Source organism: Setaria italica, chromosome II, assembly GCF_000263155.2.
Source record: "Setaria italica strain Yugu1 chromosome II, Setaria_italica_v2.0, whole genome shotgun sequence".
NCBI lineage: Eukaryota > Viridiplantae > Streptophyta > Magnoliopsida > Poales > Poaceae > Setaria > Setaria italica.
The window spans coordinates 8,133,275-8,144,268 of record NC_028451.1 but is presented as its reverse complement, the minus strand read 5'-3'; the positions used below and the strand labels follow the sequence as shown (position 1 = coordinate 8,144,268).

The window sequence follows — 10,994 nt, the reverse complement described above, 5'->3', positions numbered from 1 at the left end:
TGACGAGGAGGAGCCGTGACGTCATCGACAAATTCCAAGCATCCATCAAGTAGTTTCAATGCTACGGTCTACAGTGTTATTCGATAAAAAAAATCAGGCAGAGCAAACTTTTGTTGATACTGGTGTACACTATTGTATTTTTAATTAGAATACTATTATTTGGTTCTTTGCTGCAGCGCATATGTTTGCTTAATGTTTTGGTAGGTGGAATTTACTAAAAAATGAATAACAAAAATAATTTGACATAGTAAGGGATAGAATTGGGCCCAAGCAACAAGGGTATGTGTTTGGTTTGATGGTTGAAGTGGTTGGAATGGGTCGGATCCAATTGAGCGGGTGTTTGGTTGAAAGGGTAGTGGGTTGGCTTCATCCCAGTAAGGGAATATTCTCTCAATATCCGGGTTCGTTCGGTCTGCTCAAAACGAAGAAATTGATCTGACCTAGATGAACGGCGTCTTCCTCCGTTGTCTCTGCGTGCGAGGGAGGGCGGCGCGAGGTAGCTCCGCATCGAGCGGCGCTGGACGGGGCGGCGGAGAAGGCCTCGTGGGGCCGCGTCGGCCACGGAGCAAAGCCGCATGGGTGTGGCATGGAGGCGGGCTGGCGGGGAGCATTGGCGACGGTCAGCGGGGAAGCCGCGGCGGAGGCGGCGGGAGGCGGTGGAGACGACCGGCGCGGAAGCTGTGGCGGGGCCGGCGGGGAAGATGAGGTAGGGCCGATGGGGAGCGGTGGTAACGGCTGGAGGGGACGCCGCAGCGGAGCCAGCGGGGGCGGTGGCGACAGTCAGCGGGGAGTCAAGGCAAGGCTAGCAGGAAGTTGAGGCGGATGGCGCAGAGGCGGGTGGAGGTCTAGAGGATGAGGAAGAAGATAAGGTAGAAGAAAAAATATAATACAAGAGAATGATAAGTAGGCCCTACTGCTGACATGCAAACTCCACAATCTACTGTAGCTAATGGTGTTAAGATGACATTCATCTTATCCCACCTAACCATTACAACATTACAATCAAACAAGAAATTGGGTTGAATTCATCCTCATCAACCAAACACGAGATGGGTTGAACCCAACTTAAAAAATAGGTTGGAGCGGACCCAATCCACTTGATCCCGAAATCAAACACATGCTTAGCAGCCCAGGCAGTAGGTGGGCCTCCGGATCCTCGCAAGGACTTCGTTTCCTACCTCCACTCCTCCGTGTTGCTCATACCGAAGTATCATATGAAATCAAAGGCTATGTAGCAATATCGAAGTCAGAGTATCGTATTAGAGACTATATCAGGCACCCTAACGGGCATATGTATACATTGGCTCAGAGGGAGTGCATATCTGCATAACATATTCTCTCGGGGATATCCAAACATGGGAGAAAGAAAAAAAAAACTTCTCATTTTGTTTATATTTTGAGAATTTTGAAAAGAGCCTGTGTGAATTTAGTTTCGAGCCAGTGCCCCACATATACAAACCAACCAAATAAAGCTGTAATCTTTGGAGATCCTCCAGTATAGGAGAGGAAGAAGGGTTGGTTGGAGTGGTAGAAAATCCAGGTCGAGTAATGCGTCTGTTCCTCTTTTCTGCAATGGCTATAGCTGTGTGCTCGGAAATTGATCGAGCTCGGAGATAGCGCGGCACGGGCAGACAGCGACGACCGTCCACAATGGCGGCATGCACGCGGCGGATCGTGGTGGGCCCCACACTGCGCCACATGCGGCCTTGACAAAGAAGAGGCAATCAAGCGACTTCACCGTCGCCGACCGGCGACATTGGCGGGCATGGCGCGACGCCATCGATCCTGCTGCTGCTGATGTTGAGTTGTTGACGACGAAGCAGCTAGCTGGGGGGAGCTCTCGCCCTCTCCTCTCCACATGCTGCAAAAGGAAAACTAGCCCGCGTCATTTCCTTCCATTTATGGAGCGCGTGGATTAATTATTTGGATCGTTGGAGCGCGTGGATTAATTATCATTTCCTTATGGATAGGGTGGCGAGCACTTGTATCGTACTTCAAATGTGACAAAAAAAGCTCGCCAAATATATAGCTGCCACCAGCACCGGATAGAAGGGACGTGGCAACACGGGGCCCGATAATAGTAGATTAGCAATATTCAAGTGCTAATAACTGTCAAATAACTACGTATCCGTTTTGCATATTTATATTTGTGGCAATTGAATAATCTATGAAATAAGATGTCACCAACTATATCTCACTGCAAAAAAAAAATGATAATGATATTGTGGGGGGTCCACGTGTCATAGTAAGAAGTTGAATTGATTTGGCTAGGGATCCAAACACAACGTCGGCAACGTTTATTCAACATATTTGTAAGCAATTTTATTCAAAACTCTCATCCATCATTGACCAGTTGATCAATTGGTCAAAGAGAAAATGAAACTCTAAAAATACAGATTTGTGGTGATTATGCCTTGACCTGTTCTTCACCCCAATCATTTGAGTTTCCTGGGCCCCACCAAGGGAGATCTTTCCACAGTCCACGGTCCACGGCCAGTACGCGCCTTACCTCCACGTCCTCCCGTCAACTCAACCGTGTGTTATATATACTCCAACGGGCAAGGGGCAACGGCAACAGCAAACGAGAGCAACAAGCCTACAAGGACGACAGCAAGAATAATCCTTGCCGCCCCCGATCAAGTCCGTCGATCAAGACAAACTCTAAGCACCGGCGTCAAAGCGAGCTAGCGGCGGCGATCCCGATCGACGACCGATGGCGTTGCCCTCCGGCAACGAACCCCTTTTGGCGGCTGCGCCGCCGGTGCCGGCGCCGGTGGTGGTGGTGTCACCCCAGTTCTGCGCGAAGGAGGTGGTGCCGCTGACGGTGACCAAGAAGGTCAAGAGCCTCACCGGCGGCGACTTCACCGTCACCGACCCCAGCGGCGCCGTCGTGCTGCAGTTCAAGGGCAGCGTCTGGAGCGTCCGCAACCGCCGCGTGCTCGTCGACGCCGCCGGACAACCCATCCTCTCCATGCACGAGAAGGTAAACACGCCGAGATGGGCCATCCTACCTGCCCATCCATTTCTCTTCTTTGTTGCTCCTTTTTTGGACATGATCAGGTTCGGATGGATCGATCCTTCTTGCTCCGATGCACAAAGTAGCAAAGATCCAATAAACCCGAACAAAAAAAGTTTAAATTGAAAATTCCAAGTCACCTGACCTGACTACATCGCACTACCAGGTACTCAGCATGCACAACAGATGGGAGGTGTTCAGAGGGGACAGCTCGAACGCGAGCGACTTGCTCTTCACCGTGAAGAGATCCACGCTCCTGCAGCTGAGGACAGAGCTGGAAGTCTTCTTGGCCGGGAACAACACCGCCCAGCAGGCTTGCGACTTCAAGCTGAAGGGCAGCTACTTCGACAGGGATTGCGCCTTCTACCTCGGCGACTCCAACACCATGATTGCTCAAGTGGGTGTTCTAGCTACGTCTTCTTATCATGCTTTCAATTTTGTGCTTGAAAATGTTTAGATAACATATCTTATATTCGACTTTTTTGTGCTGCAGATAAGCCGTAAGTACACTGCCTCCAATGTCCTGCTGGGAAAGGACACGTTCAATGTTACCGTGTTCCCTGACGTCGACCATGTGTTCGTCGCGGTTCTTGTTGTGGTTCTGGATGAAGTTCACAGCAGGGACCGAAACTACTGATGATGAACAACAACTTCCATCGAGTTCGACGCGGGTCATAATTTTTACATGTCAAATTATGCTAGCAGCATACTGGACTTCGTTGATTTATGCTGATGTACATTATTGTATATTTGCTTTCGATTGAGGAGCGCTACTCTGTTTGATTGATCTTTGCAGTGCATGTTTGTTTGCTTTAAGTTTTGGAATAATAGTTGAATGTTCTTAACCAAAACGAGTCATGTCGTTTTTAGTTTGCTCTTTCGATTGAAGACTATTCTCTATAACTAAACGTGCATCGAATGTGCACATCAAGAAAGGTTGGAAAGGAATTTAGATCCGGGACTACTGCCTCTCTAGTCCCGGGTCCAATTCATCCGAGACTTTGGACAGTGAGTACTGAGGTTAATTACCGTAATAAGTCTTGTTGCTTGAGTCAAAAAGTTCGAAGTTTCAGGCTTCACACCACGTTAAATGAATTTACGCATCACAAAAAAGGAGAGAATTAAACTTGTGGATCAGCTCACTTGGCGGTTGGGTCACAAAGAACATGCACCGTCCATTCTTTTGGGTTTGGCACCAATCCCCCTATGATACAGGAGGTCCCTCGATTGGCTTCCTTTGGCAAAACATAGAGCCCCGGCCCAACGACTGTGCACGTCCGGCAAGAACGTCGTACGAGCCCCATATCCAAACCGACGACCAGCCCCTTGCGCTGCTAGCTGCGACGGCGAGACCTTGATGGCGGCGCCGCCCCTCCCAGCGCCACCGCCGCCGGAGCCCAGCGGAGGCATCGTCGAGCCGGTGCCGGTGGTGGCCCCGCATTTCTGCGCGCCCTACGTGGTGCAGCTGAGCGTGAAGGAGAAGTATGACCTGCGACAGGGCGACTTCACCATCACCGACACCAACGGCGCCGTCGTGATCAGGGTCAAGGGCGCCTTCATCAGCATCCACAACCGCCGCCTCCTCCTCGACGCCAACGGAAATCCCCTCCTTTGCATGCGGCTGAAGGTAAACCATGCAATTACTTGTTGGATGGAAAATGGAGCCATCCGTGCATTTCTCTGCTCTTCCGATACCTTTGTAGATTCACTTGATGGGATCGGAGTAGATAATAAACTGATAAAGATGGGATCAGAGTAGATAAACTGACAAATTAAGATGGCTCCCTGGATATAGAAAAGAAATGGGCAGGATTGAAGAAAAAAAGAATAATATTAGGACCCTTTCGGATTGATTGAGCAATACATAAATTAAAGGTATAATGTTTTTCAGAATAGTATTGTTTAGTACAAATTTTGAAGGACATTGAAAAGTACATGAAAAGTACGTTGAAGGATCTAGATGACCATTGAGAGTTTACGAACTCATATGAGCACGTGGAAATAGTTTAGGAACCCATAGTGTATTTCACTCATCCGATTATATCGTTTGAAATGTAATTATTTCATAGCCTAAATGGTTTAATGCATCAATGTGCAATATACTCCCGACATCCCATAATATAAGCGCGCGCAGTTCAAGATTTAAACTGAGATTCTTGGCCTACAGTTTGTCTTACAAAAAATATCATTGGACTTGTATTTAAAACTACTTTCATATGGCTACAATTTTGTTGCTACAAACATTATGGTATGGGAGATATTAAGAATCAAATGTTAGTATTGTGTAGATCATATATGTCAAGTTTGATTATGCCTTATATTTTGGGATAGAGAGAGTACGGTTTAAGCTTTAGCAGAAGGGAGGTTGAAACAATCCTTTAGGGAGGAAATGAGCTTCTTCTATTTAAGGGGTAGGAGAGTGAAAAAACGCGGCTGAGGTCCTGGCTTGATCCTTTCGGATAGTCCTTATTATATTTTAGCTTGGGTCTTGCAGACCATTGTACAATTTATTTTCCTTCTCTGTAGTGGTCAGTAGCGGCCCCTCCTGTTTTCGTAAAAAAAAAACATGAGTATGAAGGTTAAAAGGATTTCCATTTATGAATTCATTTGTCACTATTCCTAATCCCAACACTGTATTTCAACTGTTCATATTAATTGCCAAGGATAAAGTTTTTGATATGACAGGTAATACCAATTATCTAGCATCACTAATCAATGTGCATTGCCAGGTAATTAGTATGCACTACACATGGGAAGCGTATAGAGGGGACAGCACGAAATCAAGTGATTTGCTCTTCACTGCCAAGAAATCTTCAATCATCCAACCGTTTGAAACAGAGATGTACATCTACTTGGCTTCCAACACTTCACATGAGGTCTGCGATTTCAAGATGAAGGGTAGCTTCAAAGAGAGAGCGTGTTCTTTCTATCTTGGTAACACCAACACCTTGATAGCTCAAGTGAGTACAAAAATTGGTTGTGCTTCTGATCATACTTTGAGGATTTATAGAAAGTTTGTTAACAAGTGTACAATCTGGTTATGCAGATGCACCGTCAGCATAGCGCCATGAGCACGTTGTTGGGAACAGACCACTATGGTCTCACCGTATTTCCAAATGTCGACTACGTCTTCATTTCGGCTCTTGTTGTGATTCTATAGGAGCTTCACACGGATAAGGGGACGTTTAGTTCCCTTTGTTTATTTTTAGCAAGTGTCACATCAAATGTTTAGATACTAATTAGAAGTATTAAACGTAGGCTATTTACAAAACTTATTACATAAGTGGAGGCTAAACGGCGAGACGAACCTCTAAGCTTCTAGGGACCTATTTTCTACAACTAACTCCAGTAAGGGTCTCTAAATTTGAACTCCTATTTATTTCTTCTTTTATTTTCGCACACATCCTCTATGTATATTCTTCATTTCACACAACATTAATTCAAACTAAAATATTAATAATGCGTAGTGGACTATTTCTAAATTTGTGATTTGAAACACACGATCCATATTCAAATTCAAAAATTTTAAATATGAAAATGACCATATTCACAGCTCACTAACTTTAAAATGCAAAACCATCACACAGTTTGAACAAGCACGTGAGTTGAAGTTACATGCATCCAGGTGAAGCCACAAAATACAAATATTTTAACCAAGACTAAAAATGTTCTAATTGTAACAAACGTGCAAATAGACTTGGAGAGTGAAGACACTGGACCCTTTCAAGAACCGCAGCCTGCATTGTAAAAAATATGCAATCAGAAATGAAACATGCTACCATGTACCAAAATTCAGTACAAGGGACTGCAATACTAGAATGCTCAATGCATCAATTCCATATACCTGTGGATATACAACAACGCCATCACATCAAACAAAATTAAATAGGCCAAATGGAATGAACAACACAAGGATAAAATGATCGATAATGAAGCATGCTACCATAATACATACCTATTGTGATGCTCCATTGACATCACCACCTTTAAAAGAGTCAAACACACCATCAAACCTGTTGCCAAATCCACTATTGAAGGCAGCCATCTTTTGTGCTGCAATTTGTGCCCTCATTGCCAACACATAGGTCTTCTGATCCAGATCAAGGTGCTCACATCACAGAACATGATCCTCTGTTCTTGCTCCCACATGAACTTTTCCTTTTCCAAGGATATCTTTTGCTGATGAATCATCCTCGTATCCTTCCACCTCTCCTCCTTCAGTTTTTTCTCCTCCCCCCTCAGTTTCTTCTGTTCTTTCTTATCCAAGATCAACTCCTCAATAGCTTCTTTATATGGACCTGCATCTCCTCCGGTATTCAACCTTTGCTTTGCTTTCTTCCTTCCAATTGGCCTCTTAGTTTGGCTTGCCCGTGCTGAATCAGGAGTCTGACTCTTACCTTTCTCATCCCCCTCTTCTTCTTCAGGACCTTTCTCAGATAGTGTGGAAGACTTGCTGGGCCTTGATCTCTTGTGCAATTTATCTATTGCTTGAAACTTGGGACAATTCCACACCTTGAGCCAACGGTGAATAAACTGAAATGCCTTCTTTGGTGGCATGGTAGTGAACATTGCTTGGAGGTGCCACTAAGGAGGGACGGAGGTGCCAGCTGGAGTGGAGCACATCCACGCACGCCGTAGCCCCACGCTTCAGCAAGAGCTCAGGCTAGCCTGAATCTTATCCTCCTCATGACCTAGCGAGATCCTGGTGGGGAAAAGAGATGAAGAGGGAAGGAGGCAGCGCAGGTCTACACGCGGGATGAGCGAGATGGAGGGAGGTGAGCGGACTGCCGTGTGCGGGATGGAGGTGCGTGGAGTTTTCTATTCCGCGCCAAAATAACCGTGGATGGGGATCTTCGGAGGGACCCTCCAGGTCTGGGGGGTGTGGGAGGGAATTTAGAGGCCTCCCCAAAATGGGGGCTCTAGTAGGGATCCTGCTGGACTTCATTTTTTTTTACTTAGCCTCCGAAGTAGGGGCTCTATTTAGAGGGTCTGCTGGAGTTGCTCTTACTAGTGTAATTTAGTTCATGATTGCATGCAGAGAAAAATTTTACAGAGATTAGTCAAACTCATGTACTTATGCTGATGTATGTGAATGCATATTTTCTTTTTGGTTGGTCAATATTCAGTAATTTGCTTGCTACAGCGCATGTTTGCTTGCTTGAATATGACATCTGTTAGATAGAGTTTTGAATCAGAATATGAAACTTTTCAGTTGACACTTTAAAGCCCTGCGACGGCGGCACGGCGAGAGGACACACGTGCAAGGAAGGGAGGCCGGCGAGCAACGTGCCCTGCGGCGGCCTGGAGCAGCCAATCGTGAGGATTAGCGGCGGCTGAACCAACCGGTCGTAAGGACCGGCGGCTAGGATTAGCTGTGCGGAAACGGAGGATACGGATCGTAGCCTCGCATGATACCATGAAAGAGTAGAATACTCGATGTATTACTCAGGCATAGTCAGTGTACATATATAGGCTAGGTGGGGAGTCACGGTGGACAGGCCCACGAGTCCAATTACATTCTAACACCATCAACCAGCTGGGCCTGCATGCAATGGCTAGCAATCTTCGTAAAAGAATTATTTTGGTATTAATATTTAATTATAAATATTTTAAGGCAAGGATGAGTAATTAGGAAGGAGTCTGACAACTTGGCGCAGATTTTTTTTTTCCTACGTATCTCCCAGGAAGAAACCCTCTCCCAGCACCAGCCGGATCAACCGAGAGCATCGCCGGACGGACGATCTCGGCTAACAATCCCAATGGCATCGCCGCTGGCGGTGGTGGACACACGGTTCTGCGTGCCGCGCACCCTGCCGCTGACCCTGACCATGAGCCTCACGCTCGGCGGCGCCGTCACCGACGCCAGCGGCGCCGCCGTGCTGCGAGTGGACGCCCCTCTCTTCGGGTTCCTCCACCGCTTCGTCCTCGCCGGCGTCGCCGGCCGGCCCATCCTCTCCATCCAGAAGAAGGCACGGCACGCTTGTCTCGCATCACTCAAATTTAGTCTCTCGGGTCGTCCTGCAGCTAATTCAGGTACTTAATCGTACGACGGACATTGGCACATTGCATTTGTCAGGCATTTAGGTGGGAAGCCTTCAGAGGGGACAGCCGGGACGCGAGGGACCTGCTCTTCACGGCCAGGAGATCGCCGATCTTCCAGGTGAGGACGCAGATGGGTGTGTTCCTGGCGCCGAACACGGCGTGGCAGGGCGCCGCCTGCGGTTTCACGATGAAGTGCAGCTACCTCGATAGATCATGCGACGTTTATCTTGGCAAATCCAGCACCAAAATCGCCCAGGTACGGCGAGAACAAGAATCTTTTAATTTGTCTCGTTTATGATGATAATGGTTTGACGTTTTTTTTTTGGTTTTGTCGATGAGTACGTTTATCATCTGGTGCTGCGTGCAGGTGCGCCGTCAGTTCTCTGCAGCAGGCGTACTGCTCGGAAAGGAGAAGTTCAGCGTCACCGTGTTCCCGAACGTCGACTACGTGTTCATCGCGGCTCTTGTTGTGATGCTAAGCGACATTATTCACACGGCTGAAACAGACAGACGACGATAACAACAGGTCCACAGAGATCCAAGCCGTTGATCGAACTAGGCTTGTACTGTCATGTGACATGCCATCCTACATATATGCTGCTGCTGCTAATACAAATAGTGTAATCCAATCGAGAGTAGCATGCAAAGTTTTGCTAGCTGGCAGGACCGTCGACAATTTTGTATTTGCTTTTCGTTTGATCATTCTATACAAACTATTTGGTCAGGGCAGATGACTTGAGTAAGAACAATGTTTCTGACAAACACTGCGTATTCTATGACTGATAATGACCATCTATACAAATACTCTGTCTCATAATAATAGAATATACTTGCTAAACGTAAATAAAAAGTTAAAAATATTTGACTTTAGGCAAACCTAAATGTGATAATATTTTTTGTGGAGGGAGTATTTCTTTTTGATAAAGATAAATATTACTTCAGTAGGCTAACATGTACTCTCTTTATTCCAAATGGTTGGTTACGTCAAACCTCTCAAACTTTGTTAATTGCTCAATTTTCATAATACCAAATAAATACACTACAAGTACATAATTCGTGGGGGAATTTGATAATGAAACTAATTTGTTGTTGTAGATGTTGGTACTTTTAATTTTCTACAAACTTGTCAAATTTAGATAGGTTTGATTTGGGACAAAACTAATTAAAATTACCAAGATTTGGAACGAGTAGTTGAAATTAATGCAGATTCTCTACCCTTCTTCCATCCGACAGCCACATATGGTTGCCTACAATGATGTACTATACATATGACCGGAACCTTGAAATTGAAATTGTCGTGGCCAATCGACAAGCACCAATATCAAAGTGAAAAGGACACCCCCCAGAATGTCGTAAACGTATTGCATCCTCCAAAATCTTATATACAAATTTCGCAACTTCTTCAAGTTCCCTTCGTGTCACCCAAGAACAACATCTTGATCGAGACGCCAAGTCGCCAAGACGCACCCGGACCCACCTAGCGAACAAGATAGGCTATAGCTACCTAGTACGTACGTCCGGCGGATCCCAATGGCAGTGACCCCAGCGCCGGTCGTGGGCTCGCAGTTCTGCTCGCCGCAGGTGCTGCCGCTGAGACTGACGACGAAGCTCACCGGCGGCTGCACCGTCACCGACCCCGCCGGCGCTGTCCTGCTGCGGATCGACGTCCCGCTCTTCCGCTCCTGCCCTCGACGCCGCCCGCCGGCCCATCCTCTCCCTGCAAAGAAAGGTGTAGAGTCTCAACTCTCAAGCTTTGCACCTGATGAACATGAACTCCCTTTGAATTTCGCTTCCTAGATGATCGATATGATCTCGGCGTGTCTTCCGTGTCAGGCTCCTGGCATGTGGCAAGTGTTCAGAGGGGACCGCAAATGGCGGTGACCTGCTGTTCACCGCCAGGGAATCGCCAATGGCCACACCAAACTCAGGCCTCGAC

The 10,994-nt window shown here is 46.7% G+C and overlaps 2 protein-coding genes and 1 pseudogene across 2 annotated transcripts; all 3 read left to right on the top strand.

Annotated features, from left to right (window-relative positions):
* The first annotated feature begins 2,584 nt into the window (after positions 1-2,584).
* LOC101778853 (protein LURP-one-related 15) lies at positions 2,585-3,867 on the top strand. Its single transcript, XM_004955782.1, has 3 exons — positions 2,585-2,983; positions 3,183-3,413; positions 3,510-3,867. The coding sequence occupies exons 1-3, from the start codon at positions 2,714-2,716 to the stop codon at positions 3,651-3,653; spliced, it is 645 nt and encodes a 214-aa protein (XP_004955839.1). The 5' UTR covers positions 2,585-2,713; the 3' UTR covers positions 3,654-3,867.
* A 480-nt stretch (positions 3,868-4,347) lies between these two features.
* LOC101774813 lies at positions 4,348-8,353 on the top strand (annotated as a pseudogene).
* A 422-nt stretch (positions 8,354-8,775) lies between these two features.
* LOC101774010 (protein LURP-one-related 15) lies at positions 8,776-9,578 on the top strand. The gene is made up of 3 exons (XM_004959040.1): positions 8,776-8,985; positions 9,093-9,314; positions 9,426-9,578. Exons 1-3 carry the CDS (start codon positions 8,776-8,778, stop codon positions 9,576-9,578), a joined length of 585 nt encoding a protein of 194 aa, XP_004959097.1.
* Positions 9,579-10,994: the final 1,416 nt, after the last annotated feature.

What these genes read in the sequence shown, in the direction of transcription:
- LOC101778853 (XM_004955782.1), top strand. Translation starts at nt 2,714, where the DNA reads ATGGCGTTGCCCTCCGGCAACGAACCCCTTTTGGCGGCTGCGCCGCCG. An exon ending in TCCTCTCCATGCACGAGAAG is followed by an intron (nt 2,984 to 3,182) that starts GTAAACACGCCG and finishes TCGCACTACCAG; the next exon opens with GTACTCAGCATGCACAACAG. An exon ending in CCAACACCATGATTGCTCAA is followed by an intron (nt 3,414 to 3,509) that starts GTGGGTGTTCTA and finishes TTTGTGCTGCAG; the next exon opens with ATAAGCCGTAAGTACACTGC.
- LOC101774010 (XM_004959040.1), top strand. Translation starts at nt 8,776, where the DNA reads ATGGCATCGCCGCTGGCGGTGGTGGACACACGGTTCTGCGTGCCGCGC. An exon ending in TCCTCTCCATCCAGAAGAAG is followed by an intron (nt 8,986 to 9,092) that starts GCACGGCACGCT and finishes TGCATTTGTCAG; the next exon opens with GCATTTAGGTGGGAAGCCTT. An exon ending in CCAGCACCAAAATCGCCCAG is followed by an intron (nt 9,315 to 9,425) that starts GTACGGCGAGAA and finishes TGCTGCGTGCAG; the next exon opens with GTGCGCCGTCAGTTCTCTGC.